Source organism: Neoarius graeffei, chromosome 21, assembly GCF_027579695.1.
Source record: "Neoarius graeffei isolate fNeoGra1 chromosome 21, fNeoGra1.pri, whole genome shotgun sequence".
In the NCBI taxonomy this organism is placed as follows: Eukaryota; Metazoa; Chordata; class Actinopteri; order Siluriformes; family Ariidae; genus Neoarius; species Neoarius graeffei.
The window spans coordinates 62318439-62337139 of NC_083589.1; the positions used below are offsets into that span (position 1 = coordinate 62318439).

The 18701-nt window shown below is 43.4% G+C and overlaps 1 protein-coding gene across 3 annotated transcripts in view; it reads right to left on the minus strand.

Moving 5' to 3' along the window:
• nup37 (nucleoporin 37) overlaps positions 1-18701 on the minus strand; it is a 50329-nt gene that overhangs the window by 1337 nt on the left and 30291 nt on the right. For 2 of the 3 annotated variants that reach the window (XM_060903466.1, XM_060903468.1), the window contains exons 6-10: positions 13205-13295; positions 12262-12443; positions 7273-7323; positions 7082-7175; positions 6747-6966 (exon numbers count right to left, since the gene is read on the minus strand). In XM_060903466.1, the coding sequence (XP_060759449.1) occupies positions 6853-6966; positions 7082-7175; positions 7273-7323; positions 12262-12443; positions 13205-13295 (532 nt within the window). In that variant the 3' untranslated portion in view covers positions 6747-6852. Of the gene's footprint in view, positions 1-6746; positions 6967-7081; positions 7176-7272; positions 7324-12261; positions 12444-13204; positions 13296-18701 lie in introns of those variants that run through there. The other variant, XM_060903467.1, reaches the window with a different exon arrangement.

The following is an 18701-nucleotide window of genomic DNA, read 5'->3' on the forward strand; positions in this document are numbered from 1 at the left end:
GATCAAGTTGCCTTACTGTTGGATTATTTCTGGCTGTGCTTTTTCTGGAATGAGCCACTGCGGATATTTATCCATTTACCAAGTCACTGGTCATTTCAGTTCTTGAGTCCACATGAAGACCACTGAAGCACTGACCAGAAAACACAGCTGCTTGAAAAGCTCCTTCGATGGAGTGACGTCAAGGTTGAACCTGATCGCTGCCGTCTTCAGCGGTGGACTTAGCATTAGGCAAAGTCAGAAATGACCTTCGGGTTATAACCTCAACAAGACAGACTTCATGTTAAAACTGTTAAAAATGTTACAATCACGCTGGCTGTTGTCATGCAAACGAGGATGGGTTCCCTTTTGAGTCTGGTTCCTCTCGAGGTTTTCCTCATGTCGTCTGAGGGAGTTTTTCCTTGCCACAGGCATGCTCATTGGAGACAGGTTAGGGATAAAATTAGCTCATGTTTAAAAGGTCATTTAAATTCTGTAAAGCTGCTTTGCAACAATGTCTATTGTTAAAAGCGCTATACAAATAAACTTGACTTCAACCCCAAGCTACCAAGAGCTCCATAAGGAATCAAAGCCTAATTCACGAGCGTGTCCAGGCTCCACCTTCAGTCATCTGCACACTGGACGAGTTCATGGTCTTAATGAGCATCGGAGGAAATGATTCAGGAAAATAGAAGCCAAGTTGTGTAAACAGCTCGGTGTGGTGTACAGATTGTCGCGGTGATGAAAAGAGAGGAAGAAAATCAGTTTTTTGCAAATCTGCCAAAAGGTAATAAGCTTTTTCAGGGCAGAGACCAACGACACCAACGTTACTAAAAGGACAGCAAGAAGCCGCCCCCTGAGCGCTATACATCATGGCATACAACACAGCACAAGTTCTGAGAATCCATGAAGGAGCTCCATCACTGTGCTGATATTACACTTAACGCAACACAGCAACAGCCCACGAGTCACTTCATACGTTCCACAACCACCGAAGCGGAGTTAATTAAGCAGAGAAAGCAAGACAAACTCCACATACAAACAGTATGTGGTTTATTTTTGTGTCTCCATAATTAGCCTCTTATTGTGTTCGTCTTGCGTGTCATTGCCTCACTTTAGTGACAAGACAGAAGACAAAAGGATAAACAACTTGCATCAGAGAACCTTCTAGAAATAACATGACACCCAATGAAAATAAGATTTTACAGTGGCTGTATTTGCTGAATGGATTCCCCCCCTCGATGCAATTCCAGATACCTGGACATCATTTCTGTGTGATGACTGATGAGAAAGTTGTTGTTACAAGTGGGACTTGCTTAGATAAATGAGGCTTGAAAAATAAATAAATTGGGGGGGGGACAACTTGATTCATTCCTGGCCATCTTTAAACACGAATCGCAAAAGAAATCTGGGATGTAAATAAAGAACTGAAGACACGACGATCTGCAAAACAAGCCCGAGAATTAAAAGAAAAGAAAGGTCAAAAGCACACGAGTGATTAATCCCGTCCCATATCTCATCTTACACGCTGCACAACCCAGTCCGCAAATCCCCCTTCAAAACCGCAGCCTGGATCCAAATCGAGCCAGGATCAAAACATGTGCGTTGCCATAGCGTTAAGATAAGCATCTACACTTCTGGTGCAATTTTACTAGCTCGCATTTATTTTACCCACAAATCCCCAGTGCTTATCATCCCGCCACAAGATGTGTTTTAGCACTGCCATGGATCTCAGGCGCTCGGGAGGTCGAGGAGTTCACTGGAAATTCAGGAATAGCCACAAACTCAGAGCATTGCCCTCCTTTACACCTTAATAAATTAACAACTCCTGTACCGACTTGTAAACTGACTCAAGCACAGACTTGATCACTGATCTGGGTACTGACAATACAGAGCGAACAATTTTTCCAACCTGAGAAGGTTTACGCAAATCTAAAACATTTGTACCCCTGTTGTATCTCCTGTCTCAAACTACTGTGTATCCTTTAAAACAAACCTGGAAATCTGCGATCTCCTCAGTTGTAGCACATTAAAAATGACCACCAGATGGCAACCTTTGATTAAAATTATTCCAACCCTCCTTATTAAATCGTATGACTCTTGTGAGAACCCCAGCTTCTGGTTCCTGACTCTTCAGGCACTCTGTGAGTTATGTCCTTTGGAACGACGTGTGTGTAGAGATGTGGCGGCGGTTGACGTCGACTTCTCACACACAGATGTTCCAGCGCTCGCTTCACACCACATTGGACTTGTTCAAACAAAGCCGAAGAACCTGGAGAGCAGTACCGTGTTATGATTGTGGACAGTGGTTTTGCTGCTGCACTCCAAGATACATAGAGGACTGACTAAAGAGTCGAGGTTCCCCCAAAACCACCTGTAACCAGCCGGCTCAGCTGTTCGACATCACCCACAGCCATGCATGTATTCAGCACAATATGGCTGATTGTTGCACTCCAATCACATGCACACCCCAATGAAAACAAGTGCACAGAGACAGAAGAGCAAGAACAGAGAGGATTCAATGTACACACAGACAAAACATATTCAATTAAGATGAAACATCTCAAGATCTTGCCATTTTGCACAATGTTTTTTGGCTGCTTAAAAAGTACACAGTTCAGATAAAATACATAAGACCAGGTACCAAATCTTCAGAGTACAGTCTTCCCCGTCCACTTAATTCCTTGTTTTTTGTCCAATCCTCAAGCTCTCTCGACTAAAGTTAGGACAACTCAATTTTTCCCCCAAAAGAATTCATTAAAAAGTGGAAAGGAAAACACCCACAATACCTTAAAAATGGATCGATTTCTTAAGGTATAAACTGCCTTAAACTGAACTGTGTACCAAGTTTACTAAATTACTTATGATTATTTGACCAAGTACTGACTTTACTTTGTCGGTGGCGCCAGCTGTCCATCGCTAGTGATGAGGACCACTTCATTAGGATGTGCAGAAATGCAGATGGGCCACGAGGTCCGCACCAGAGTCACCCACAACAGTGGCACAAATGGCCTGGCCAAACCGCCACAGAATGTCCGGTCTCGTGAACTCGTGTACTATTCTCTCCTAACGAAGCACCTTGCACAGTAAGGTAAGACAAACGATGTCGTGTCCCATCCTGTGGTCTCTGGACCTCCAGACCTGATGCTAAAGTGGTGCACAAAAGTGCCACAGACCTGACGGGTATGGAAGTCGCCCCACAGTGACAACTGCCTTACCGAGTGACGCCATCCGTTGGCCATTTGAGTGACTCTTCCACATGCCATCAGGTGGTGTGCTATTGACCCTGTTGGGTTCATCTGCCACAAAAGCGCCCTGCTGCCAGCACCTTATTGGTGATTTAACCCATAGCTGGAACCCAGGCAGGTGCTACCATTCCGGGTCAGAGCGGACCTGTGAGCAATGGTGATTAAGGGGTAACTCCACTTTCCCTGATACTCAAGTCCTCCTGGACCTGAGACTCACCACTAGTTCCAGTTTAAAGTCACACCCAGGACTCACTTTACTTACTGATTTATTAAATGACGATTACTGACTCAAGTACTTACTGTTTTAGTATCCGATTTACATTTTAACTTAACTAATGCATGTACTGACTTTACTCACTGATTAAGTACTTAACTGACTGACCAGAGTACTGATTTTTAATTACGGACTTATTAAATGACTGACTAAAAGTACTCACTGTGTCTTATTAACTGATGTCTGTACTGACTAATCGACTCATGTACTGACTTGCTGATTTATTAACTTATTAATTTGCACTGGCACAAATTGTTACTCTCAATCTTTCTACTTCATGATTATTATTACTACTGTTTTTTTAGGATGCCATTTCTCCTGCAGTTTTCAACCAATCACCACCAAATTTCACATGAATCCCTCTGGGCTGAATTATGTTGCTATGACTTTTGGTGCTGATCTGAATCTCTGATCTGGAATGATCCATAAAAAATGGGATTTTTTTCAATCATTTATAACTGTCAATTTTCATGATTTTTTTTATCAGTTTGTTTTATTTTGTTCAAGGCGGCAGGGTGCAACTTTCCCCTCACTAAGTATCATTCTCCATCTCTATATATTAAAAAAATGGAAATGTCAAATATAATAGACAGCTCCTACAGCTACAGTCTCAAAGCTCGAGGGACGAATGATTGCTGATGTCTCTTAGTTCTGGAAACTAAGTGCTTGGTTAAGTTTTCCTGTTCCAGAGGCTGTAGTTTTGTACAGGTTCAGACTGTTGAAATAAAAAGTAGTTAACGTTGTTACTCTCCATCATACACTTTAGTTCATTCTTAGTCACAGTCTCTCTTCTTCAGGCCAGTACTTCCAGGGTGTCCTTTGGAAGTCCATGGATCCTCAGGCACTGGTCTCGCACTCTTTGTAGCTCCACAGAGAGATACTCAGGCAAACCACCCCAAATGGGACTGGCATAGTCTAACAAGGGCTGGATCTTTGTGATGTAGGTAGGAAGGCCAACCTCAACAGGAAGACCAGCTTTCCTACATGCTCTCACGTAATAAATGTGTTTGCCAGCTTTACTGACAATACTTGATATGAGAGAGTTCCACTTTAAGTCATCCTGTACTCCCACTCCAAGCAACTTGAATTCAGTGACTTGAGCTGCACGTTGTTGATGTGTAAAGGAGGTGTGGAGTTCATTTTTTTTTTTTTAAAGAAATCCACATCTCTTGTTTTCTTGGCATCGAGTTCCATTTTGTTACTCACAGCCCAAGGTTCCAAACACCACATGACATCCTGCATACAACGCTCTGAATTTAAAGGTACTATCTGGTGTTGTGTGCAGTTGTTGGCATATTTGCGTGCTGTAACCAGGTCACTCAGAATGGCTTCCTCAAGGTCATTAATATAAAACACTGACGAGTGTAGGAGCTCTAACTCCGTCAGGTAGTTCGATCCCACCAGTGATTACTTGAGTGAATTTAGACCCTGCTCCAGGTAGCTTCACCGGCAGTGTTCTTCCTGACAAAAAGCTTGGAGTCCATTTCCAGAAACTTCTAACTGATGTACAGACCCACTGACAACTCCTTTACCGAGTTGCTGATTTATACGTACTCATTAACTCACTTCTGTACTTTGATTAAACTGCATTAATTCATGGATGAACTTAACAGCTTTGGACACACACAAAGTTGGTGAGTGAAGTTAATCAGCATGCAATGTTAAAACTCTCTTGCTCCAGGAGAAACTGTCTGCAGATTCTCAATCATCCAGGTCATAGTAAACTGTGGGTGGTAAAAGAGCAACTGGACTTGCCTGAAGATTCTTGAAGACGTTTCACCTCTCATCCGAAAGGCTTCTTCAGTTCTGTCTGACTAATAGGGAGTATCAGGTATTTATCCTCTCATGGATGAAAAGCAATCCTAAGGTGTGGTTGAGTCCTCCTGTTGGTGTGGGTCACTGAGGGCTGGGTGTGAACGGCCTAGAGAGTCGTTGGGGTGATCAGTGGGTTGTTGGTTCTCTCTGTCCTCCTGTGAGTCACTGAAAACAGCTGGGTTTTGGTGTGCATTCAGTTGTCTGGGAAGTGTGCCAAGGACTGCATTGTAGGTGGCTGATAAATGGTGTCTTAGACCCCCACCTCTGTTCAGTGATGGCCGTTCCAGGTTGACCAAAATGGCTTCTTTAACTCCTCGCTCATACCAACAATCCTCTCTGGCTAAAATGCATAAGTTGCAATCCTGAAATGAGTGTCCTTTGTTGTTAAGATGAAGATAGACAGCAGAGTCCTGGCCTGAGGAACTGGCTCTCCTGTGTTCAGCCATGCGCCTGTGAAGCGGTTGTTTTGTTTCCCCAATATACGAGTCCGTGAATTCCTCACTGCACTGAATTGTGTACACTACATTGTCCTGTTTGTGTCTGGCTATTCTGTCCTTAGGGTGGACCAGTTGAAAGCCCTTCAGAACTGCGGGTATCCCAGCTGGGCTTTTTTCAAGAGCAGAAAAAGGAACATAACGGACAAGGAAGATAACAGGAACAAACGCAAGAACATTGTCATTCCCTACATTTCTGGTCTATCTGAGAAACTCAGGAGGATCTTCTACAAACACAACATTCCGGTACATTTCAGACCCAATAACACCCTGAAGCAGAAACTGGTCCACCCTAAGGTGGACCAGAACTGAAGAAGCCTTTCGGATGAGAGGTGAAACATCTTCAAGAATCTTCAGGCAAGTCCAGTAGCTCTCTCTTACCACCCACAGTCCAGGAGAAACTGTTCCAGATTAAAAATGTCCCCATGTAGTGAGACTCTGTACTCCGTGTCATTACAGCTGGAATGACAAACAGGTCCAGTACAAGATTACAAGCTGGAGCTTTAAGAACATTTCCTTGTTTTAACTACATGAACTAAGGTGATGTTCACAAGGAATTTTGTGCATGTCCAAAAACAAACAAAAAACCCCCACAAGAGGTAGGTGTTTACCGTAACCAGCCTCCTACTTCATTTGGCTGCAAACAAGAAACAGAAAATAGCAGACCACGTCACTCTTCAGTACCCACCAAGATACAAACCTGAGATTTCTGTTTCTGCTGAAAGTATTTAAGAGAGTAATTGGTCCAAGTTGAGCGTAAATGGCAATATTTTCCCAGATCCTGCTGTCCTAAACAGCAATTGAAAGTAGGTCATTGTTTCTCTCTCCTCTGCAGTGTAATTGGGAAAAATTGCAGAAAGACGGGGGTGGAGTCAAAGGAACAGAGGAAAAAGAACCATTGTCTGACTGGGATGGATAAAAACATGGAACTAGTCATCATGAGCATGAAAAAGGTGTGGATTTATTAAAGTAGTAAGTTACCAAAAAAAAAAAAAAGAGGATAAAACCCACAAAGCATTCTTTTGAGGCATGACGAAAAGCTGGTTCACATCTCAGTCATCCAGAAGGAGAGCTTTCGGTCTCCACCAATCACACACAGGGGGAGGGTTCTATGCCAGCTGAGACCCGAGCCCACAACTGACGAGCCGATCATCACCGGCTGAAATGACATTGAAACGACAGTGAGGAATGACGCAAGTGCATGCGCGCACACACACACACACACACACACACACACACACACACACACACACACACACACACACTTCACTTACCTGAGGGTGACCGAGGTGATGCACCAGTAAATGACTGTTGATCTTTCCTGGGCAGCCGGTGGTGGCGAAAAGATTTTCGTTTGCTCTCGACCATCTAAGAGACGGGCAATACAGACACACAAACGCCATAAATCACCACGTCATCTTTACTAATGAGGACGGGGAGAAATTTAAACGGAATGTCTGTTTACCTGAAGAGTCGTGCTTTGTCCAAATGCACTGGCCTCTTCTCCTGAGGATAACTATTAGAAAAAGATTAATGCATTTATCATCTCCTGGTGTCTGCGCTTTAGGATTTATTTCCCATAAGTCGGCTCAGTACAGCTTCTAATCTCAAACTTTGCATCCCTTTCAAAGCAGAACTCAGACGTTCCTGTTTAAAGTGACACAGGTCGATGTGCTGGTTCAGGAATCATTTAAACCCCTCCCCTTTCTGAATTGTTTGAGCTGATACCCATCCCCATAGCTGGTATGCATCATCTTGTCTCAATACATTTTATTTCCTAACGCGGGGCGTCCGAACCGCACGTTAGTCTGTTTATAAACTGCTCGCTCAGCAGCCAGTTCAGGAAGAGAAAGGATCACATGAGGTCATGTACGGGTCAGAGGTCCCCATCGTGGAGCCACAGCAAACATGGTGGATCATCCAGATCGAACGAAGACTCCTAAATTGAGATAAATAAATAAATTAATTAATTAAAATCCACGACGTTTTTAAGGAAGTATCTGACATCAGAGGCAAAACACACCAGAAAAGAGCAGGAGGGGAAGAAAAGAAAAAAAAAAAAACGGCAGGCAAGCTGAGTAAATCCTGCTGGCTCTCAAGCGCTCGCTTCTGTGTCGGAGGCCACCGGTCCCACCATGTTTGTTGTCAACTCACTCATTATATTATAAGGAGGATAAAACTTCAGCTGTTTCCCGTACCGGAGTGTAAACATTAGCGCCTGGTGTTTTTCCAGCTCATTCTCCTTCACAGGCAGCGGGCAATACAGCATGTGATTCAGGTATCTGGGGTTATTCTAACGCCACAGGGTACTGTTCATCTTTTTAATACATCAACCTGGGTCACTTTAACAAATGGCAGCAATATTTTACATTCAATATAGATCAAATGATTAGCAAAAAAAAAAAAAATAAAGGTTTTCTGAATGCAGACAGACACTGTAGATAGTCAACATTAAGCTGTTAACTTTTAATTAAATGAGTTTATTGTAGTTCTCAAAGGCGGAATTTTGTTTGCAACAAACATCACTTCCGGTAGCGATTTGCCCCATTCTGGATTCAGATTTCCAGCTGACTGGCATCAGGTTTGTGCACAGTCACTACTTTGCAGTAGTTTCTTGCGTTTCACCTCCAAATTAGGGATGTTAACCGATGACCGTTTGACCGATGGTTGACCGAATCAACGTTAACCGGTTAATTTTTTTTTGGTTGTCGGTTAAAAAAAAAAAAAATCAATAATTTTGAAGCTGCCGATTTTGGAGCAGAGAACCTGGAATTCTGTGTTGTAAACACTTGGGGCATGCCATGCGGTGTAAGGACAACAGCTGACAAATCAGAAACACCCATTCAGTCATGTCCCGCCCTCCCGCCCCAGTTGAAGACAGCTGCCACTCAGCGAGAGAAAAGTGCAGACACAGGCTCTTTAGCTTACAAATTACTATTTTTTTTTTTAAAATTATTATTAGAAGGCACATGGAGTTTAGTCCTGCCTTGGCCAGTGCATTCTGAAAGTATGTTTCGGTCTGTAGCCAACAATGCATGTTATTGCAGATCAGATCTCTCCACACAAACTAAAGGCGCAGATGCCGACTTTTGGAGGGAAGGGGAGAGAATGAAATGACAGCGGTGTCTGGAGGGGAGTGACAAACGCAGCTTTTATGTCTGTGAGCCAAGTCGGTGACGGCTTCAGAGCAACTTCAATACCATGCAGTAATGGCGTGTTGATATTGGTAACGGCGTTAGAACAATTGTAGCTAATTAATTAGATTACCCGGCGTTATAACAGCCTTTATTTTAACGCCGTTATTCCCATCACTGAATGTTATGCACTTCTAGCACTTGACTTTATTTTCAATGCCATCATGGCCAACTGAAACTGTCTCTAAGCTGGAGCCATTTGTCCTCCGCTCCAATACAAACCCCTCGACATTAGTGCCGCGTTTGACTAAATGTTTCGCGCTGTAGAAAAGGTAATGTGAGTGGAGGGCAGCGACTGGGACTGAATGTGCGGATGCTCGCGGTTAGATTTAGAATAGATTCTAATAATTCCAATTCTAGAATTTTAAACAGGGATGCAAACGGTGCGCCTTTTGGCGGACGCCGCCTTTTTCATGGCTGAATCGTGCAGATTCGATTTTTTTTTTTTTTAGGGGGGGCGTTGGAGTGTCTGAATAATTTCATCAGAGTAAATCCTGTATTAAAATTACTAAATAAGCAAATGCCATTACAGTCCATGAAACAGGAAGTATGAGAAGAAAACAGTAAATCAGAAAGCTGCGCACATTTGCGCAGCTTCCACGAAAACGTGTGCAGCTTTCTGATTTACTGTTTTCTTCTCATACTTCCTATGTTTCATGGACTGTAACGGCATTTGCTTATTTAGTAATTTTAATACAGAATTTACTCTGATGAAATTATTCAGACACTCCAACGCCCCCCCTAAAAAAAAAAAATCGGATCTGCACGATTCAGCCGTGAAAAAGGCGGCATCCGCCAAAAGGCACGCCGTTTGCATCCCCGTTTAAACTCATAGGTTAACCAACTTTAACCGGCTAATGAGGCTCGGTGGTCGGTCAAAATTTTAGTTTTCACCATCCCTACTCCAAATATACCAGACTGTTGCTCTGTATTTGGATGTTCAAACCGTTCAAATTGGGGGGGTGGATGATAGAATACCAAAAGAAGTAGTGCACAAAAGTTGAAAGAGGCGCAAAAAAAAGGGGGGGGGCGTGAAAAATGGCTTGCAAACCTTTCAGTGTTCAAAAGAAATAGAAAGCCCACATGCTCGTGTTTGCAGCGAACATTTTGTTAAAGGCACGGCATGTACAACTTTATGGATCTAAAATCAAAACGAACATTAAATTACTTTTCTTATGTTTTGAGGTCATAAAACAAACCACTGATGAAACTAGTTTGTAGGTCGGCCTGGACTGAAATGTGAATGTTTACGTATTTTTTCAGGTTGTCTGAGGTCGGTTCGTAACTGAGCTACATTTGAAATGTCCTGAAATAAAATGTAAGTCATTGTTGCAAAAACGCTGACTGCAGCTCCGACTCGAATCGCATCCTACACTTCAGCTTACATTACTCACCCTTGCAAAAATACAACCAGCATTGTCCTTTAGAAGTTTTATTCCGGCATCATGAACTCCACCACAAACGATAACGTTAATCGGCCTCGAGACTTTTCAAAGCCTTCATGCGATTCTTCGTGTAAAACGATGTTTGGACAACCAGATAACTGGAAAGTGTCCAGAAACTGCATGTTGAACTGAAAGTTGTAGAAATCATGTGAAAAGTCTGTTGTAAAGCTGTAGGAGTCCAAATCCATCACATAAATATATTTTCTTGATCTCTCCATTTTGGTTTGAGTCCATTAACACGGTCAGATGGAGAATGTTTTCCACAAGATGATGGATGAGTACTTGGCTTGGATGCCATCTTTGGTTGTTACCAGTCACTTGGATATGAGAAGTGAACCAACCATCCATCCCATTATCCATAACCACTTATCCTGTACAGGGTCGCAGGCGAGCTGGATCCTATCCCAGCTGACTACGGGCGAAAGGCGGGGTTCACCCTGGACAAGTCGCCAGGTCATCACAGGGCTGACACATAGACACAGACAACCATTCACACTCTCATTCACACCTACGCTCAATTTAGAGTCACCAGTTAACCTAACCTGCATGTCTTTGGACTGTGGGGGAAACCGGAGCACCCGGAGGAAACCCACGCGGACACGGGGAGAACATGCAAACTCCGCACAGAAAGGCCGTCGCCGGCCACGGGGCTCGAACCCGGACCTTCTTGCTGTGAGGCGACAGCGCTAACCACTACACCACCGTGCCGGCTGGAAGTGAACCGGGGGGGGACCCTGATAAATTTGTCTTTAAATGTACAGTCAAAACCCTCCGTCCAGCTGTTACGTGTGAAACAGGTGCTCACTAATTCCTACTCGGAAGTGTTCTGACTGAGCTCACTTGGTCATGGGGATCTCCAGACACACCCGTGAGATGTCACTGTGCGAGATGTCCGAGATGCATGTATTTGCGGCAGGGTCGGTGAAAGTTGTCACCTGTCCAACAAAATGACGACTGTCTTCCACGCGTTCCACGCCACTGACTCCTGAAGATTCAATTCATAAATATTTTATGGATAGAATTAAGTTCTTTTTTTTTTATTTCTCTGGTTAAACAACCTTACAAGGTACATTTTAGCGTGTTATCATGACTCTGGCTCCGATAGTTTTTCTGGGTAAAATCGGCATGAAGTTGTGTTAAAACAGTTGGAGCTAATTTATGCATTTAAAAAATTTTTTCTGCGTGATTTGAAATTCTTTTCTTTCTCTGTTAGGAAGCGTTCCTATATTATTTCTCTATGAGAAAATCATGACAATAACTATTTTTGTAAATCTTTTGCCTCAAAAATTAGCGTCCAGGTTTTTGCGTGACGGCAGATTTTCACGGTTTTCAGCGTGGTTTCCTGCACAGCCCAGTGGGAGCGTTATGAGGGCTCTCTCCCCCTCAGGATGTGTATACCAGGGGACTAGAACTTAATTATAACCCATATTTAAAAGCTCTCTTTGCAGTTTTAAATTTTGAGTAGCAGGTCACAAAGTCATAAACCCTCATCATAGAAACAGCTAGAATTCCTCCGCATGCTGTTTGGCATCAAGAGTAAAAATCAGATTAATTTCACATTTGCAAAGTTACAGAAAGGGTGTTGGGTGCATCAGCTTTCTTCTTCAGCCAATTATCCTGAAATTGAGAGCCCTTTCAAACACCACAAATCACTTTGAAACTGTGGCAGATCTGTTAACATCTGCTCATTTTTCACCCCTTTCTGTGAAAGCAGGTACACCTCAGCCAACGCGTCATGAGAGTGTACGAGTCTCGATCACAGTCACGTAGACATATTTTAAAAGAATTTATTAAAAAAAAAAAAATACCCCTTACCTAGACCGTGTAATATCCCAGATCACCCAGTCGCTGCCCACCACAGCGCCCACTTTAACAGTGTTGGTGAGGCACCAGTCAGCAGACATGAGGGGCATCTGCCCGCTGTCCAGAGACAGAATGGCTTGCTGGTTAACGAGGTCATAGAAACGTATCGTGCCCTTTTTCTCAGCCACCATCAGCTGGGAGGAGGAAACAGAACGGTTCTTAGAGATGATCTCATCATACATCATGATATATTTAACAGTTATTCCATGGAATCAAGTTGTACATGAGCTGATGGTGCTATAAATCCACAAGATTGAGTGGAATAACTGTTTTATTCTATCCACATTCACTGGATTTTGAGAAAACAGCATTATTTTTAGCAAATTTGATCAATAAAAACTTTATACAAAACTTCCAACAAAATAATTTCTGCTTAGAATGTAAACAAACCGGCAAAGTGACAGCAGCAGTTTGTGAAAAATGTGAGAATTCTTTGGGGGTTTTGGCAGTTGGCAAAACTAACTTAAAGGTGCATTACTGCCACCAACTGGGCTGGAGTGTGGAGCAAGAGAGATTGAGCAAGAGAGATTGGGGGGGGGGGGGGGGGGGGGGGGGGGCAAATGACACACCCCTCCATTCTTTTAGCCATTTCTGTTTCTTTGCAATACTTGATAATTTTCAGGGTTTTGTTTTCAAGGAGAGTTTTTATTTCATCCTCGGTTGGTTCAGCAACACGCTCCGCCTTTTTGTTTTTCTCTACTCACAGTACATGAGCTGATATCCCAGTAGTAGCCAATCAGAGCACATGACTGCTCATATCCCATGAATGCGGATAGAATACTTGGATCCCTATTTATATCTTCAGGAAAAGACTGACATCAAGGAGGAGATAGTATTTACTCTGCACTCAACACCCTGAGGTTGAACAGAGGATACTTACACTACTTCAGCTTACCTTAAAAACCTCCTCAGGATGCCAGCACACGGTGACTCCTGGAGAACACAATCGTAACAGTATGGTTTCATTCCCTTCCAGATCCCAAACCCTGCAGGAAGGGGGAGGAAAAAAAAAATTATCCTCCACACAGGGCGGCACGGTGGTGTAGTGGTTAGCGCTGTCGCCTCACAGCAAGAAGGTCCGGGTTCGAGCCCCGTGGCCGGCGAGGGCCTTTCTGTGTGGAGTTTGCATGTTCTCCCCGTGTCCGCGTGGGTTTCCTCCGGGTGCTCCGGTTTCCCCCACAGTCCAAAGACATGCAGGTTAGGTTAACTGGTGACTCTAAATTGAGCGTAGGTGTGAATGTGAGTGTGAATGGTTGTCTGTGTCTATGTGTCAGCCCTGTGATGACCTGGCGACTTGTCCAGGGTGAACCCCGCCTTTCGCCCGTAGTCAGCTGGGATAGGATCCAGCTCGCCTGCGACCCTGTAGAACAGGATAAAGCGGCTACAGATAATGAGATGAGATCCTCCACACATTTTTGAACCTCTAGTTCAGGTAAACTTTTAAAAAAACAGCGCATACTCCGAGTTTCCTAATAAGCCATCGGACATAACTGACTCGAGACATTTAAGCTTCCAAGACAATGCAAACTTCCCGATGAGGTCAATAATACAACCGAGAATCCAAACGAGTGCAAAAGGTAGCAGTGGAAGAAAAGAGCTCTGTTGTTCAGCAAGGCACTCCGACAGAATGAACACATCCCATGTGCCCTCCAACGGTGAAAGATCCTTTCACATGTTCAAGTGTGAATTTAGCTTGGTGATGAAAGCATGCGGTGTGGTGAGGAGAAACCTCTCAGTCAGTCACAGATGCTGGAAAGTCAACCTGAAGCCAGCAGGTGAGGTGAAAATGCTGGAAATGGATAGAATATTTTGTGCAATATTTTAATCTGTATGTTCTGTGTTTTTAATCACCGTCTCTTACATTTCTTCGACTGCGAGCTGCTGGAACATGACAAATCTATTTTTCATCTTAAAAAACACATACACATGACTTCAGAAGAGACTGCAGAAATGTACTGCCTGCTTTGGATGAGAGGTTATCTGCATCTCTGACCGCGCGCACGCCACTGTGTTTACGAGGCGACAAGAAGGGAAGAAGTGGATTTTATTGCAGATGTTAGCATCAGGTCACTTCATGAACCCGTCCAGGCGAGTCCGTGCATCCCTGATGGCTCAAAGTGAAATGCAGCTTGTCATTTTGCATCAGTTCTTCCATTTCATTCCAGCACAAAAGGTAATTCTATCAAAAAAGTGGCATAAAGAGGACGAGGGGTCATAGTGAGAGGAGGACACAAGCCAGACAGAGGAAATAAAAGAAGCCAGAACTGACAGCAAGCCATCTTTGTCCTTATGTGCTCCAACTACACACACACACACACACACACACACACACACACACACACACACACACACAAAGCAAAATCAAATGGGAGAAAAAGGAACTTTCTCAAAAGTGGTCTCAGTCAAACAACCAATTAAGCACACAAAAGGAAGTGGATGAGGTATCGTGTGGTAAAAATATCCTCAGTGTACAGACGTGAAGCTCAAAGGTCACTTCAGTTCTGACTCGCACTTTAAACATGGATGAAAAATATGATGGGAGCCAAGCTTCGAAAGAAGCTTACAGTCAGACTGATAACTCTGAGTAGTGTGTGTGTGTGTGTGTGTGTGTGTGTGAGAGAGAGAGAGAGAGAGAGAGAGGGGGAGGAAGTGTTCAGCTCTTTGGCTGCCACTCTGCTGATCACCCAGTGACAAGCAAGCAATAAAAGCCATTCACTAGGGTATTATGGAGACTGTTCTCCAGCAAGAGTGTGGACTTCTTGCATATCATAAATCCCCCAACTTCTGCAGCTCGACTCAACTCGAGTCCAAGAGACAACTGGGACTGCCAACGCCGGCTTCCCTTCCCAGGAAAACAGGCTCTCTCGCTCTTTAATTTGGCCTCTCGCAAAGCCACGAAGACATCCTGGCCACGGTGAGCACACACACACACACACACACACACACACACACACACACACACACAATATGGGGTAAGAGAGACACAGACAGAAAGAAGGGGAGAGAGAAAGAGAACATGCAAGGCCTTGTACATGGATGGAATAAATCACTTGGATGAAGCAGTCAGTTGATCCTGAAAATTAGGAACCATATTTTGCCACATCAGAGCTACAAGTTCTCCGAACAGGATGAGCTGCTTGCAGGGGTTTCTTGGAACTGAACCGGGAATGACGTTCGTCAGCTGACTTATGAAATCAAAGCATGAAAGTTCTCCTTACGACATCTTCTGAATACACTTGGTAGATGTGTTCCTGTGTACCACATGCTCAAATGTAAGCAAGAAAAGGGGGGGGAACCCCATTTAGGTAAAGGATAAGAGCACACATCCTACACAGGGTGAAACGGAGGTAAGGAAGCTGAGGTGAGGTTACAGAAAGATCGAATCTCTACTACACACAGCTTTTCAGCAGTGTGCTGCTTGACCTGATCAGACCTTCGCACTCCAGCACGAGTGCGATTTCAAACCACGACACAAACCTTGGCTGAAACGCTTCCGCTCGGCTGTGTTGCCAAGCGAAAGAGATCAATCGCACGCAACACCACAAACCACCAACCACGACCACCAGTGAACCAACGACGCACTCAAACCGATGGAGTGGGAATAACGTGGAACGGAAGGGGGGGGGGGACCCCCAACCCACCCCAAAAGTGACCCAGTTCTCTCAAACACCAAAAAATATTTATTTAATCTCAGCTCAAGGAGAAAAGACAAAGACGTGCACTGACGGAGCAACACCGGTATCAGGATGTTCGTGCTCAGCAGTTCTTGACTGCCATCACGTAATTACTGACGTTACGATATTTATACTGAAACCTTGATCTAGATAACCTTAGGATTTTTTCCCCCCTTTTTAAAAACTATGAAACTCTAAAAATGACTGAAGTGAAGCAGTTCTGGGAAAAAATAAATAAATAAAACATTTTTAATTCTATTAAACTCATTCATACACAAAATCCCTTCTAAAGTATAAATATAATAAAAATCAGTCTTCGCATACACTAAAGAGACTTAACTGTAGACCAAAAAAAGGCTCCTTTAATATGTACGACTGATATTTCAGCCTGTGTGTGTGTGTGTGTGTGTGTGTGTGTGTGTGTGTGTGTGTGTGTGTGTGTAGTATTTGTTACAGGATCAGATCATGTTTGCTCTATTTTTTTCTCCCCGATATCCAATTCACCTTTTTCTCCTGGATACAGGATCAGTACAATCTCTAGAAGCAAATATTTTAAATGATTATTCACACTTTAGTACGCATCATCATCATCATCTCCGGCCACAAAACAGCTACAAATGTTATACCTGGAAGACAGAGACTCCTAAAAGGAGCTAAAACCAAAGCTGACGCAGACCAAGTGGCCATAAAACAAAACACAAATCAGCCTGTCTCCTATCAGGACTCAGTATTCAGTGAGCCTTCCTCTTTAATAATGAACTCAGTCAACTCCCTGATTCCCTGGAGTGACCTGCACTTCCATCACTCACCTGTAGGTGGCATCCATAATTAAACCTGAGCTCGAGTGCAAAAGCAGCTCACTGTACCACACACACCACACACACACACACACACAGGTGTCACTGATCAGCAGATGGATGTTGATGCACATTTACAGGACCACTACAGTACAGAGTGCAAAAGTTTGCACACCCTTAAGGCCAAAATAAAAGATAAATCAGCAAGATTATTCTGTGTTTAGTTTCAAACATGTGACCCCTTATTTAAAGCTAACAGTGGGTGATTAAATCCATTTCTATGATAAACGATATATCCTGTAGGCTTGCTATCAAACAGCTGGGGGGGGGTTACATTTAAAAAGTGATTAACCAGGACATTCTGAAATTACGGGGTTATGACATCTCATCATTATAAATCAAGACAAGATGTTCTAGACGAAAGAAAAACAAATTTAAGCAGACTTTAGCTTAAAAAACATCTTGTAATATCAGTCCATTGGGCCATTTCCCTGGCCGTGGCTGTACTGGATTAGCCAGAGACATTAGATTAGATAAACTTTATTGATCCCTTTGGGAGTGTTCCCTCAGGGAAATTAAGATGGATGTATTAGGAGACGAAAACGAGGATGGCACTGCGTGGCATAGGATTCTGCACGTCTTCCTCATTCTGTCCTGGATCCACCATTGCGTGCAGCCAAAGCAAATCATCGTTCTTTTTTTCCCAAGCATTATTTTTTGTCTGTATGTTATATTTGGTCATATAACTCGTGGTTTGTGAAGGAGTACTGCCTTTATCTATATCTCCTCAAAGAAGAAAAACGTAAAGCGAGAAAACTTTACTCCTGGAAAAAGCAGCAAATTGTCCAGTGAGCATTTTACAGAAGATCCCCCCCCATACAAGTCCTCCACAAATCACTGGGAAGGAGCGAGACACGAGGCAGAAACCGCTGAAGCCAGACACGATCCTGGCTTTGTTTCACCACAAAACACCGACAGCACGCCGTGTCACGCATCAAACTGATGGAAGATAAACAGGTAAATATATTTTTAAACAAACACACAAACTCACCACTACTCTATTTTGATTCCTTTTCTAATCCTGCACTGCCATAATTTTTATGGAGAAATGCAAACAAATTGACCATGAAGTCATGCTAGACCATAATATTATATTATAGTCGAGTATCGCATCCACTTGTCATTTTCCGCGAGCACAGCGGAGGTCGTGTGTGTTCATTTAGCGACAGAATGATGGAACTGTCAGTGCACGCTCAAAGGGAAACCTGTAGATGGCAGTAATGCGACACTGTGGATGCCAGCTGCTGTAAAACCCAAAAGAAGAAGGTAAACCTGCGCATGCGCACACGGACTTCCTCTGTCTGCTTGACTGCGCGAAGCGAGCGATTTCATGCACATTATTTGCTTTAATCCCCTCAAATTAAATAACTTCCCAGCCACAGAATGGCCTGATATTTTGTGAGATATTACAGAAATAAACAGATATCACAATCACCACATTTCAGACGGAACTAAATTTCACCGATTTTATGAAATCCATTCTCTGAATAGGAGCTTACAAATCCTTTCCTTCCTCTACATTACAACACAATATACTTCCTCTTTCCCCTGCTGAGGCAGCCTCAGATCCCCCTTCTTGTAATTCCCAACCTCCAACCAGGAAAACCTAAAGGACAACAGCCACATGATGAGAAATTCCAACTCAGGAACTCTGGGTAGTCTTCTCAACTTTTTGTTTCTCTGAGTTCAGGGAGGGACTTCAATCAAAATCACTGCTCACAGCATCAGCAATACACAAAGCTGCACATCTTACCTTTAAAAGGAGTCCATATTCTATATTCATTCGCTCGATCAGCAGACAGATCCATTACCCTGTTCTCTATAAACACTGACTACAGCTCGGCAATTCAAGAAAGGAAAA